We start from the raw sequence: 14,963 nt of genomic DNA, 5'->3' as shown, positions 1-14,963 counted from the left end.
TTGAACTAACCTAGTTTACTTTACTTATGGAGAGCATTTTAATAGCCAGCACTGTGGTAAGACTCTGAAATGTGTCCACACTAAACTGTAAAGATATTAGAAAGTATTTTTATCCACTGTATTGATGGCTTTGGATACCATTCTTGATGTAGTATCATATTTTGTAGAAAGTCTGTAGTTTGTAGATAGATATATCTATCTTGTTATCCAATTTCAGTGAGGAAGAAAAACAACCTGTGCATGAGCATGAATCCCCAAAACAAGAACTTCCGAAAGAGGCAGCTTGCTCAGAAAGTGAAGATGGAATGGGTCAGTTTGTATTTTTTAAACATTTTTTTTCCTTTACTGTTCTAACTTAATCTTGAGAAAACTGTGATGTTTCTATATATATATGTATGTATGTATGTATGTATGTGTGTATATGTGGACGGACACACACACACACACACACACACACACACACACACACCTGTAGGTGTGAAGCCTGGTTATCTTCATGGCTAGCATAGGGCAGTGTTACACTATTACACTGCACTTTGGTTTAAAGCTAACTCTTTAAGGTGACAGACTGGAAAAAATGTCACATTTGCAGCATCAGAAGTGTTTTACCTTCTTGGTAATCTCTGTGGGATCTTATGTCAAGACACTTAAAATATGTACTCACTATTAAACAGAAGAAAAATAAACTTTTTTTGTTTTGTATTTTCTAAAGTCATTATGTTTTGTGTCCCTGCAGATAATGAAGCTGAAAACATAACACCCAAAGCATTGTTCAGTAAAGTTCCCCTCCCCCATAATAATGTTTCCCCAAATATTTCTGCCCAGTCTTCATTTGATGACTCTTTGCCACCTCGTTCCCGGTCTGCATCTCCAGTTAAAACCAAAGGCAAGACGGCACTATTGATTGGACTCTCAGCTGGTTTGTTTGATGCCAATAATCCAAAGGTAAACAAATAAATACTACTGCAAATATCTGCTTTTTCTCAGAAGGTAACAGATAAGCTTGCACTTTTAGGAGTTCATGTCCACAAAGATTTGTGTCAGGCTGCATTATCTTTTGACAGATGTTATCAAATCTGTTCCATAACCATGCTCTGCAAAACTCAGGTATATCACATGGGGAAGAGTGATCACAAAGTAATGTATACGGTAATGCCTAACCAAACTATAAATTTGACCTTGTTTTAAATGCCTGAACACATATTAAACTGTGGACAATTTATGCATAATTATTAAAATATTAGGAGCCTATGCAAAGCTATTTTTTTACAGTACCTATTTTGTTATTACTGCTTTGATTTGGAAGCTTTATCTGGAAATATTGTCATTGTAGTCAAAGGGCAAATGGAATACAGGTAACAAAATTTGCCTCTACCCCGAAGCTTTTGTCTTTCTTGTATTGTTTGTATGTGTGTGCTTTTCCTGCTACCCATGATTTTGCAGGTCAGAGATTTTCTGGCATGCCATTTTATGTCTTCCTTTAAGCTACGTACACGCTTCCAATGGTTCTCGCCCGATAATCCGAAGTGAAGGGGGAGAGTGCTCAGCAGGGTGCCGCTCCGTCGCTCTCCCCCTCCCCTCTGCATAGAGCAGAACGGTGCTGCATGTACAGCACTCGTTCATGCATCGTGCAATATTAGTTGTTGGAAAGGATCATGAAAGATTGACAGTTATTTTGTGTTTCTTCCATTTGCAAATTATCGCGCCAACTGTTGTCACCTTCTCACCAAGCTGCTTGGCGATAGGCTTGTAGCCCAGTCCAGCCTTATGTAGGTCTAAAGTCTTGTCCCTGACATCCTTAGACAGCTCTTTGGTCTTGGGCATGGTGGCTAGTTTGGAATCTGATTGATTGATTGATTGCTTCTGTGGACAGGTGTCTTTTATACAGGTACTGTAACAAGCTTGGATTAGGAGCACTCCCTTACAGACCATGCTCCTAATCTCAGCTCATTACCTGCATACAGGGATACAATGCACATCAAGCTCTGAGTTTTGAGCACTGAATTTCAGAGGGTTCCTTTCTTGTTATTCTGTCTCTCACAGCTAAAAAAAAACTACCATTACAATTATAGACTGGTCATTTCTTTATTAGAGGACAAACGTACAAAATCAACAGGGGATCAAATACTTCTTTCCCTCACTGTAGATGTCAATATAGAGCTATCAAATGTGCTATATTTTTAAATACCATTTCTGTCACTAAAAATGTTGTATGTGATATCCTCTTCTCCTAAATCCGAATATTATTGCATAAAATTTGATAATCATATTCCGGTCTGGGTAACTGGGTTCTGTTGAAAAGTGAAACATGTATCCAGAACATGGCATTTATTACCTCTATAAGTAATCAGAGATAAATCTGTATGATGTAAATATGTGTAATTTAGTTTTTATTTTCCATGAAATAGGAAGAAAACCAGAGCTAGCTGACAGGTATGGGAGAAAGCAAAAAGCCAGATCTATGCTGCGCTTCTCATAAAATCTAAAGGATCTTTTCCAGACAGATTTAATGAGTGTGTTGACACATGGTTTTATAGTGGGACTACTTGGGTTTATACCCAATGAAAGCTTAATCTCTGATGCCTCTTGCGTTGTCAGGATAATCTCATCTACCTTTTCTGTTCACCAGCTAAAATCTTGTGATATATGGAAAGTAAACTAATGTATGTCTGCCAAAATATTACTGCAATACATTCATACATTCAATATTCCTGCCTGAGATGACCGCACACTGCTTTTGCTTCCCTATAATCTCAGGTAGTGTTTTCAGTCTTGCCTGGATTCTGGACTAGAGAACCACACCTAACCCAACCAAACAATGCTGCTTACTTGATTCCAAAAGGCCTGTCCACACGCTATGTGTAGGTAAAATGTTCCTGGGATATAAGGGGGATTATTGGAATTGACCTAGGGCAACCTGCTGATTTCCCCTCCCATTAGCTGCCTGCAATACTTGTACAAGCTTGGTGATGACATTACAGAGAGTTTCTTGTTGCAGGATTAGGAAAAAACATATTGCCTGGACATGCTCTCGAACAGCATTTTTCAACGTTTTAACTCTGATCTCTGGGGGCCCCTGTTAATTATAATAATTTCAATAATCATATTTCACAGTACAGTAGCTTTATTACTTTTTAGATAAACAAATTATATAGCATTCCTGACAGCGTCCTGCTCAGTACAACATAATTTTACTAAAATGAAAAAATTAATAACACAAATGAAGCCCAGACAGTAAATAGCAGTGGTCATTATAAAACTCCCCCCTGGCATTAGTGGTTAGTGAGGATAGGAGATCACTTCACTTTACAACCAATAGCAACCTCTGGAGGAACCTTAGGGTTCCACAGAACCTTAGTTGAGATGGTGGTTTGAAGATTAACTTGGATTATGTCTATATAAATCCTTCCAGCAAAATCTTTATATATAGGGTGTTGAAAAGTTGTCTTCATGTGCTGTCCACCGACTGCATATTGTGACCCTCTCAGGGCATATGGAGGGATTTGCAAAGCTATTGGGAGAGGACATTTCCACTAAAGCTTTGTATATACAATATAATTTTGTGATTTTTCAGGTTGCCTCAGGTGAAATCTAGTGTTAGGCTACGTACATACGTGCATTGATTCTCGTCCGATAATCAGGTCAGGGCTGATATCGACGAGAATCTGGCGTGTGTACATCGTCCGAGCGACCGTCCTGGTGAGACCATGGACGACGAACAATTGTAATGGATGTAAAGGGGGAGAGTGCACAGCGGGGTGCCGCTCTGTCGTTTTCCCCTCCCCCCTCCATAGAGCAAAACGGTGCTGTATGAACAGAACACATTCATGCATCGTGCAGGTGTTAGTCATTGGAAAGGATCATCAAAGATCCTTTCCAACAACAATTATTGCCCGTTATGTATGTAGCCTTAGTGCAGGTGTCCAACAACCTAATTTAGAGATCTGCCATACTTGTACAAAATGGCCAAGCTAAAACAACTATTGTACTAATCTGATGTCCCCAGGGCAGGCACCTCCTAAATGCTCTCTATAGAGCCCAGCAGCCTGTCTGTACTGTGATTGTTCTTTTGCCTGAAGCAATCACTAACAATTGTTTCTACAGGGAGCTAAGGAACCAGAACAGTTTTTTTTTAACCTGCTCAGTTGACTGCTTGCCCAGATACTGGTCAGTTTGCAGTATTGGCAGGCACTTATTGAAATTAGCTTGTACTTGATATGGCAACCAACTGGATTGAAAACGATCATTACATCTTAAGCCACATACACACCTGCAATTATTGTCTTTGGAAAGGATCTTTCACGATCCTTTCCAACGACAAAGGACTGCACGATGCATGAACGAGTGCTCTTCGTAAAGCACCGTTCTGCTCTATGCAGAGGTGAGGGGGAGAACGACGGAGCGGCACCCTTCCGCGGGCTCTCCCCCTTCCCTTGCATTACAATCGTTTGTCGTCCATCGTCCGTGGATCCACCAGAACCGTTGTTCGGACGATGGACGACAGGCGTTGTACACACGCCGGATTCTTGCCCGATATCAGTCCTGAGCCAAATATCAGGCAAGAAACATTGGACATGTGTAGGTAGCTTAAGAGTACCTTTAATGACAATACTACTTATAGAATACTACTGTAACAGTAATCTCATAAAAAGCTTAAAGTAAAAAGTGTTAAAGTTTTTTTTCAGAAAAAAGTTTTGATAAATCTAACAAACTTTCTGTCCACAATTCAGCATATCTCTGCCACATTTTCATATATCAGTAAGGGCTAAGACTTGGCATTAAACCTACTTTTCTATGAAATCCACAAAAGGATTATCCTTCAGCTTGAACAAGGTCATAGGAGAATAGATGGAATGAAAATGTTATTTCAGGGTTTTACATTCTTCTTACATTTTGTGGGAAAAACAGTTTGTGCCCAAGAGATGTGAGGTTCGCTCGACACCATGTTTTACCAAAGTCAGTGTCTGGAAGTGCTTTTACACTGGAGCAGGATTAAGTGTGATAAAACAAGTGTGAAATTTCACAGCTTTATAAATACCTAAATAGGAAAGACTTTCTTTTATCTTAAAGATGAAAATCTTCCTAGACAATTGCCTTCTAATTACTTCCATATCCTCCTAATGTCTGTGTTTAACATTACCAAAAGCCCACTTATATTATGAAATTCTTACTTTTCTCCTAAAACTGTGCTTCCTCCTTTTGCACTGTAAAGCATCAATCTACACTACAGAGACTTCTTGCTTTTTAAGATGAAAGTATGGTAATGTCTTACACTTGTGTGTAGGTATGTTCAGCGTTATTAAAAAGTGATCCCTTCCACTGGCCTGTCACAGGATGGAAATTTAAGTAAACCTGTTCTTCATAACGTTGGCAATACAAGGCCTGATGAAAGCACAATATGTGACCAACTCAGGCATCACTTGTAACAGTCAGGCCATGCAGAGATTCAGTAAAGTACGTGTCAGGCTGATAAAAATGATAATCATTTCATAAAGGTTTTTTTCCCAGTATGGCATTGCAACTAAAAACACTTGATGGGAAAGACAGCAATGGTTTTATTCAGTGTGTAACCTTCTGCAGTTGTTCTAGGATGCCATTTGCAGCAGATCACGGCTCTTCCCAGTTCCTTTGATTGAGGGCAAATATCATACCATCTTATGTTCTTTTTTTAGATTTTCCTTTTTTTTTTTTTTTTTTTAGATTTTAGGTTTTTTTATTGTTTTTTTTACATTTTCCCTTTTAAAATAAATGTCATCATAACAAACTGATATTCATAACTAGATAGTCATTTAATTTTATTTTATTTTTTTTCACTATTTGACCAAATGTGTGTTAGACATCCTATTCCAGAACCATGGGTATTAATATGCCCTAAACCACACCCATAAAATATTTTAAATTGTCTGCAGAAATTGTCTCACATTTTGCCAAGAATGTTGGACAAAAAGACTTGTAAATCAATGTCCTAATACCTTTCAAAGGATGTTCCATTGTTTCCACATAAATAATATCTAACATTGGTGGATTGGACTATTTATCTACTTTTGAATTATTTGTTTTAGTTATGTACTGGGATATCATCCAGTGTTGCAATCTGCATACGTCATTAAGCACCCATGTAAATAAAAAGCCAGTCTTGTTCACTGAAATGGTGTTGATGGCCCCTTTATGTTACAAAACACAGTTTGAAATAAGTTTATTTTATTTGCAGATGCTAAGGACTTGCTCATTGCCTGATTTGTCAAAACTGTTTGACACTTTGGTGGATGTACCAAGTGTGGCTGAACTCCAGGGGGATGAGCAACTGGAGATTGAAGACATTGAGGATGAACCAGCTCAGGATGCAGATCATTCAGATTCTGAAGACACGTAAGGAAAATCATTTCAGGATGAATAAAGTCTGTGTCCTTGGACCTGGCACTTGTAATACAAAATATTTTTACCTTCTTTTATGTTTTAATTCCTATTTCAGCCCAAAATGTTAGACTCTAGCCTGTCAGGTTTTTATTGCTTGTCAGTCCTGTGCTAGGACATAAAGTGATAGGTAAACTCTCCATAATAGCTAAAGATAAAACAGAAATATATTTTTGGAGATAAAAGGGGAGGGGCAAAAATGCATACGTCAATATGTAATGTAAAATGTATAAATGTATTAAATATTAGTGTAAACATCAAGGTTTTATTTAAAAATATAATTAGCATGTTAATGGAGGGGGGGGGGGTATACTTAGGGAAGGCAAGGTATTATCAGATTAAACTTTAACTTTGACAGATGTGGGAAGTTGTTGTTTCAGTCTTTCCTCTGATATATAGTTACTTTGAATATAACAATGTTTTCAAATAAAGACTAGGTACAACAGTACAACCACTGCAGTTCTACATTCCAGCTAATATTGGGCTCACTAATTTCTTACCTTTGATTTGCTTTTCAGTATGTTTGGGGAAACAGACAGGGACTTGCAGGAGTTGCAGGCGTCAATGGAACAGTTATTAAGAGAGGATTCCCATGAAGAGGACTGTGGAGCTGAAGAGACTGGAGATTCACTGCTACCCAGTAAGATGGAGGAAGAAGAAGAAGAGGAGGAGGAGGACAATAACGAGGCAGCACAAGAGGCTGAAGCAGAGGATGAGGAGAATCAGCGATGCAGTGGAAGTGTGATAAATGAGGAGTGGCAATCAGGTAAATTTCACAGGTATCACGTATGTTTGCTAGCCAATAATTTTAATGCACATAGATGAAAAAAATATTATGTTTCACTACAGCTTTTATCCTGCCAAAGACCATAGTGGGTTTTCTTGTGGACTGTTTTACTTTGAAAATAAATACAGCACATGAAAGAAAATGTTTATGTTTTTTGAATAGCAACCAGGATTCAGTTATTTACTGTATGATCTGTAACCAGTAACTTCAAATCTGTAGGGAATAATGTGTATGCTAGCTGAATGACTATTTGCACAAGGGGAAATAGGGAAAAAATTATCCAGACAGCCTTATGTTTGCTGTAATGTAATGTTGATTGGCAGAAGTGACCCTGCGGGGCTGGTTACATTAAACAGTAGTTGTCTCATGGAATTTGTGTATGCCAATACTGGATGTTACTCTATTTTATTGTAGGTACTTAACTCTTCTAGATTTTGTTGTTGGAACCTTCTGCAGTCTGCAGTAACTATCTTAGGGTGTAACAAGTCTCTCCCAGCCTCTACTAGAATCGTAGGTTCCTGTGAATGTTCCTCTTAGAGAAAAAGCTTATTATGTTCTTCATTTGGGTATCTCCCTGGATGCCCTTGCTTTACAACCTGTGTCAGGATACTGATAGTTGCTTTTTGGATCACTGTCTAATGAAGAATATAAAAAACACCTCTCCCTCTCAGGAAATGATTTTTAATGAGAATAATCAGACTTTCTGTTTTTTACTGTAATTGTATCAAAGTATTAGGACTTGCAGAGACATTTCCTCTTCTGAACCTCTAAATAGGAATACATTAGATGCTTTCCCAGCTTCCTCTGCATTTTTGAACATTACTTTGCAAAAAAGGGGCCTTTACTTCTCAGAACATTCGGAACGGTTGTACCATTCAGACACTTGCCTCACCATTTTTCCCTATGAAACTTTTCCTTATTTAAGTATTTCCTGTTACAGTTGCCACTTGAAGTCTCAGCTAAAAGTTAAGGAAACATGAGCATAGTTCCATTGCCCCCTTTGACTTATCTTAGGGCAGTTTCATATTTTTCACCTGTGGGAAAACCTTAACGTCAACTGGTGACTTGGTGAAATCGGTTACTTTTTTTATTTTTTACTGTCTCTCTTTTCCGTCTATATGTTCCCGCTAAGTTATGCAGGTTTGTTAGCTAGTATGGTAGATCCTTTATGCTCATCTTAGAGGAGGAATTTGTTCTTGTTTATCACTTAATATGTCCAATTCTTCTGTAAACTTGTTATGCAGACAACTACTTAGAACCAAATGAATAATATGATAATGCCCATCCTTAATATAATTTCTTTCGGTCTTCCAGAAAGTTCCATTTTTCTTTGTCCCTCAATGGACAATATGGAAAGTAAGAATTAAGAACAAGAAAGTAAGAACCTGCAATCAATCTTTTTCTTGGAGTGCCTTATGAGACCCAAATCCAAACCCTCTGTCTTATTAATTACACTTTCTTGACTGCTAGGAGATAAACAAAAATGGGTAGTAGGTGGGGTTGACCTTTACATTTTCTCTTTACCTATATCCAATCCTCCTAAAGATAGCAACCTAAACCAAAGGCATCAGATCCTTCTGTCTCTCAATGGACTCCAAGTAAATTATATTATAGTTACTTCTTACAAAAATCACCTTATTCCATGCATGTTCAGTAACATCATTCTATGCTTTATCTGGGGATACAGGGGGATTCTTAGAACTAAAACATTTCCAGAACAGTCACAGGAGCGATGTACTTTTTAAAAGAAAAAAAAGTTAATGAGTTTTCCACTATTCTATGAAGATTCCTGGCTGATGAATCAAGAAAGCTGGTTCTTTTCTTATTGTACTTAACATTCTTTTCTGCTTTTTAGATGACAGCAGTGTGGATTTTGAGGGTGAATATGATGAAGATGACAGTGTATTTGGTCATCTAGAGGAACTGAGATTTAAACTGGAGCAAGAGATTGGCTTTGATAAGTTCATTGAAGTTTACGAGAAAATAAAGGTAACGTTTTGTGTGAAAGAATCTATGCTATAGGACAATATCTACTGATCAATTGCAGTATTTATTGGAAATTTTGCAAGGTTGGTTCAAAGTATTGGTGTAAGCAACAATGATGACGAATGGTACCTAAACCAAATTAATGAGTTTGTTCTTGAAGATGTTAATGAATAGGATTGAAATACGGTTTAGCTCTTTCCACCTTTAAGTCTGCCTTGCATACCCTGACACAAGGGCCAGAAACATTATTTTGACATGCACATCTGAAAATCTGTTATATTATTTCTTGTCTCTAATCTCATAAATGACAGTGTGCATAACTACATAGATAAACAACTTCACTGATGATTATTTTTAGCTATAGCTGGGGCAAAAGAAATCCACAATTAAATTCATTTACTGTTGACTGTGCACACCAATATGCAAATACTGAATGTATGTAAAATTATTGCAAGATATCAAAGCTTAGTTTGGTATCAGTAAGTACTGACATCTCCTACAAAACACTCATACAAGTTTAATGAGAGAGCAGTGCAGTTTGGGATGTATGTAGTATATCACAGGACACACCAGATATCATTGTGGTGTCTGATACTGTGAGGGAAGCAGTTACTATTTGACGATATTGATGTACAAAGAGATGATATGATGATTTCTTGCTTGCACACTGCACTTCATATCATTTACTTTATTTTCTGGATTTAGCTGGGACTTGTAGTTCACAGGAAGCAGGTGATAATCTTCTTCAGGACATTTGTTTATGAACAGGACACTAAAAGGCATGAGGGGTCTGAAGTCAGTACAATTACAGTACAATAGCTACAGGCAACCTTCGCTTACAAAAAGCTTCTTTTTGTATTTTTCATAAGTTCAGTTTCAAAAGAAAAACGTAAAATTAACACTAATCAACATGGTTGCTCTGATAATTAGCCTTTTAATGTACCAGACACAACATCTATGCACTACAGACCCAGATCTGTATTTTAAATAAAATATAAATGACAAATTTGACAATATTTTAGGCATTATTTAAGTTTTGGTTGTTTAATTTTAGGCCATACATGAGGATGAGGACGAAAATATTGATACATGTTCTACAGTTGTGGAGAACATTCTGGGCAGTGAACACCAGTATTTATATCCCAGAATTCTCCGCTTAGTTATGGCTGATGGCGCCTATCAAGAAGGTTAGTGACTTTTTTTTATTTTATTTTTTTTTATCCCACACGAGTGTCAGGATATTTTTTACCATGTGTTAAGTTTATGTATAATTCAGTCTTACACAAACAGGTACACATTTGAAACCCATTGTTTACATCTGTTTCTGTGAATGTTATACTCAAATATAAACCGTTTCATCTAGATTTACCTTAAAAAAAAAAAAAAAAGAACCTTGATTAATACTCAGGTGACATGTCCTGGATTGCAACTTCTGTGCATTGAGAGATCAGACCTATCAAAGACAAGATGTTTGTAACATTTTACATGAGCACACAGCTCTGTCTGCTGATGGCCAACAATAATGCACAAAGGAGGATATAGGATGGACAAAAGTGACCCATCATAACCAAATCAAAAATACAAAATACTTTTAACCTGTTAAAAAAAAAAAAAAAAGGAAAAATATATACAGACCCCATGTCATTTCATTTTTACCCTTTTAAATAAATGTTTTAAAATATAACAGACCATGGTTATTAATATTCATAATTGTTTTTTGGCATTTCTTTTCATCGCTGTTTTGAATGTTATCAGTAATGACCACATTTTATATATAATAATATTATAATTTATTATATATATATATATATATATATTTATAATAAAACGTAGACAATAAAAGTTGAGAAGGGGATAAATAGGAATACATTTTATTAGAATATATATATATATATATATATATATACATAAATACAAATATGCTAACATGTCTTTTTTTCTATTTTCTATAGATAATAATGAATAACTTCAACTCAGGATTTTCACATTATGCAATCTGCTGCTTGAATAAAATTCAGCATTCTTCTATCCCATTTACCATTCCTCAAGAAATTTTGATCTTCAGATCCTCTAAAAAGAGATTGTAATTTTCTATCTGCATGTCATTTCACAATCTTGTTTCTGCTGATAGAATGTTATTCATATTTATTTGTTTCTTATATGGCTTTACCTCGTACACTCATCATTAAAACTTATTACATATTTATTATTTTACATGGGTGACAAATTATCCATTTACCTAGAAATTACAGACACTTCTATACATTTCTTTAAGTGATTTTATTGGTAAATTTATATTGTATTCTGCCCTTACATTCCCAACATCCATCCCTCTTCTGCTCTTCTTATATTCACGTTGTCCTTGATTCAGCAAATTATCTCTAACAGGGCCACTTGTTAAAATCTTCTCCAGCGGAGCACAAACATTCCATAGTATTGATTGGAGAATGGACTATGTAAGTGCAGGCCTGCCTCAGAGGACTGTGTCCAATAGTTCTCTGACACTTAGGGAGTGTTATTTCTATGCATTGGGGTCAGGTGAATTTAAGGATGGGGAAGGTTGGGGCAGGGCAGCCTACAATATTAGTATATTAAGTGCAGGTACACATTAAATTAAAACACCACAAAGTCATTTGTTCAATGAATGGGTGAAATTGAATTTGTTAAATACAGCTATTGTTTTGGCATTTTTTTCTTGTTTTTGCTATTTGTTGAATTTTTCTGGGTTGTCTATGTGTCTCTAGCCAGTTGTCTGGGATGTCTCTAGCCAGTTGTAAGCATTGATTTAAGTTGTAGAACTAATATCGTCTTGATGAAACAAACCCAATCAGTTTTCACTTAGCCATTATGTAAATCCTTAAGTTTGCACATTTTTCTTGCCTATTTTGATAGCGACAATTACTGAGATTATTAATACACATTTTTTTTATTGAAAATAGGAGACATCTGGTTGATTGTGAGAGGGTGAATGATGATCTGTGCCGTGTTTTCAAAAAGTCTAGCATTTTGCTACATTGTAATACATTTATTTCAAATAGTCTACTCCCATTGCTCATATTTACCATACACATCATTATGCTCACTCATATGTTACATGCAATGCCTTAATAGTGTTTAATCAAATGAACTAAAAATTCAGAACAAATGTGTGATGTTTTTTCTACTTAATAGTTTGGGAAAAGGCTCAGAGATTAGGACAGACACAATCTACATTGCAGTTACCTTGTGAACACTCAGTTCCCTATGTCCATATTACAAAATTTTAACATTGGGTTATAGTATTTATTACATATCTTCTTCCCTTATAAATAGGCTGTCCTAGAGAATCTATACAGATATGTATTATTATATCTATGTGTATCTACAGGTGGTAATAATAGATTAGACTTCTAATTCAATAAAAAAGCATTGCTGAAGCCCAACTACATCCAAAATTTAATTTGTCTTGGATGGAGATGGAAGGAGTTAGAATTTATTGCCATATGTGATCTTATTAGAGAGATTTATTCCCCATGTTTTATTCCTGTTACATAGTGGCATAAAATGGAGGAGAAAGTTATCATCAGGACAGACTGTAATAAACCTTTTTAATGCTCACATTTGTTTTAACCATTTTCTAAAATGTGTCCTTGTTGCCATCTCTGTGTCACCAATAAAGACATACGCCCCATTAGATGAACCCCGTCACAGTACCATGAATCATAATGAAATCTATCCAGTCGTAACAGTTCAATCAAGTTTTCTTAATTTAGCAACCCCCCAGAAGAAAGGTTTTAGCTGCAATTGGGCTTAAAATGCTAACTTATATTCTACTTGTGGGAAACTACTGGTGCCAGCATGCCTTAACAGATGAGGTACTAACAGTACCAGCCTGCCCTAACTAGTGCGAAACTACCAGTATCCGTGTGCCCCAACAGATGATTTACTACCAGTCACATCCTGCCCTGACTGGTGAGGAACTACTAGTCCCAGTCTCCTCCAATAGGCAAGGAACCACTATCCCAGCCTTCCTTCACTGGTGAGGAACTACCGTACTAGTCCCAGTGTCTTCCAATAGGCAAGGAACTACCATCCCGGCCTGTCATTTCTGGTGAGGAACTATCAGTTCCAAACTTTTTTGTTTTTTTCCTAACTTCTTTGCACTACCTTTAAAGTATTGCATTTGTCATAAGGAAGGAGATGAGAAGCTGTATTGCAGGAGGCATGAACTGTTTAAGTAAATGTACTGTAGATACATGTAGAGTTTGTTTACTTTATATGTTTGCTGGTTTACCACCAGGTGGGATGATACATCTGCTTAGACTCATCTAACTCCCTGTATGAAAAGGCTTTTATGCATTCCTAATGTTAAAGCTTATTTATGTACACTGTCACAGATTGGTACAACAGCAATGAAGGGATATACGACTGCTAACACAGAGGTGCTTAGTAACTGTATTGTGGAGCATGTCTATAAGAATTTTCAAGGCCCTGGCAATCTCATAACTTCTATGTGTGTTCCTGATGGATGCTGGTTTGTTGAATGAGCCACTGGCTTCCTATATGTACTTGTTTGTGTACTTGGATGTTGTTGCTGAGAGATCTGTACCCGTGTTCTCAGATCCACCCGTGTGATGCCATCATTATAAGGGGTCTTGTTCTGCTTGCTGGAAGTTTTCTTTGTGTTATAGTGAATGCAGCAGGGAAGGAGAGGCTTCCCCTTAGGGAAGTGGAGGTTTGAGACCACAGATTTGTGGATAAGTCACAAACACAAGTATAGAGATTTAACACCTGAGCCCCTGAGAGGAAAAAAACCGCTAATGAGCAATTATACTCACCAATGTTTGTCAAAGTTATTAGATTTTGATGAAATAACACCTTTACCTTAGGTTATAAGGAAATAAAAGTCTTAAAAAGATTGTATGTAGAGCTGACGTATATTATTTCTAACATTCACAATAAAGATCTATTGTAATTTTGTAATTTGTTTTGTGTTTATTGGATTGATACAAACTTCAGTATTAACTCAGGAACCAACAATGTCATTTTAATCTTCTAAAGTGTAGAAGTTAAATATTAAAATCATCGCCACTTAAAATTTGATCATTACAGTGAATATATTTATATATTACATGTGTGCCTTCACATTACACAACCCTTTTACTTTTAAATAGTGGGAAAAGAATGGCTTACGACATACTTTTCCCTATAACCACAGACACCATACCCTGTTTCCAATTCATCCAAGAGTGACATGAACCACCTACATGGTAACTCAATACATACTTCAATCCCCAGGAGCTCTGTGCACATCCTGTCACTTGAAAATTCCTATAAAGTCATATATCACTGCTACCTAACAGTCCTGAATCACAAAATTTTTGGTATTTTTTTTTTGTTATCAACTTTTATGCTCTAGAACGTGTTCCCAAATTAAAGGGGTGGGGACACTGACAACAAACTTCTGCGTTGTGAAACCAGATGGATTTTTGATCTTCAAGCAACCACTAAACCAGGTCTCAAGATATCATTAGTTTCAAACCGTTTCTTACCTAATGGATATTTGATTTATATACTTTCATCTACCCACCATACTTTTTTTCTCTCATTGATATTTAATAATTATGATGCTTTGCTATCCTTATTCACCCAGTTATCAATTTTCTTCCTCACAATTATGTATACCCTTTCAGCCTTTAATACTGTGTGTGTGTGTGTATATATATATATATATATATATATATATACACACACACACATACACACTATGTTTTGACATGCAAAACCTTAGAATTGA

General features: G+C 36.4%; 1 protein-coding gene across 3 annotated transcripts in view; it reads left to right on the top strand.

The window, feature by feature from the left end:
- Window positions 1–14,149, top strand: part of NEK1 (NIMA related kinase 1) — a 63,562-nt gene extending 49,413 nt beyond the window's left edge. For all 3 annotated transcript variants that reach the window (XM_072406038.1, XM_072406039.1, XM_072406037.1), the window contains 7 exons: window positions 218–309; window positions 737–945; window positions 6,212–6,369; window positions 6,933–7,180; window positions 9,057–9,190; window positions 10,242–10,374; window positions 11,140–14,149. In XM_072406038.1, coding sequence (XP_072262139.1) covers window positions 218–309; window positions 737–945; window positions 6,212–6,369; window positions 6,933–7,180; window positions 9,057–9,190; window positions 10,242–10,374; window positions 11,140–11,153 — 988 coding nt within the window. In that variant the 3' untranslated portion in view covers window positions 11,154–14,149. The remainder of the gene's footprint in view (window positions 1–217; window positions 310–736; window positions 946–6,211; window positions 6,370–6,932; window positions 7,181–9,056; window positions 9,191–10,241; window positions 10,375–11,139) is intronic.
- The last annotated feature ends 814 nt before the right edge of the window (window positions 14,150–14,963 follow it).

Source organism: Pyxicephalus adspersus, chromosome 3 (genome assembly GCF_032062135.1).
Source record: "Pyxicephalus adspersus chromosome 3, UCB_Pads_2.0, whole genome shotgun sequence".
Taxonomy (NCBI): domain Eukaryota; kingdom Metazoa; phylum Chordata; class Amphibia; order Anura; family Pyxicephalidae; genus Pyxicephalus; species Pyxicephalus adspersus.
The sequence above is the reverse complement of the archived record's forward strand: the minus strand, read 5'-3'. Positions and strand labels throughout refer to the sequence as shown.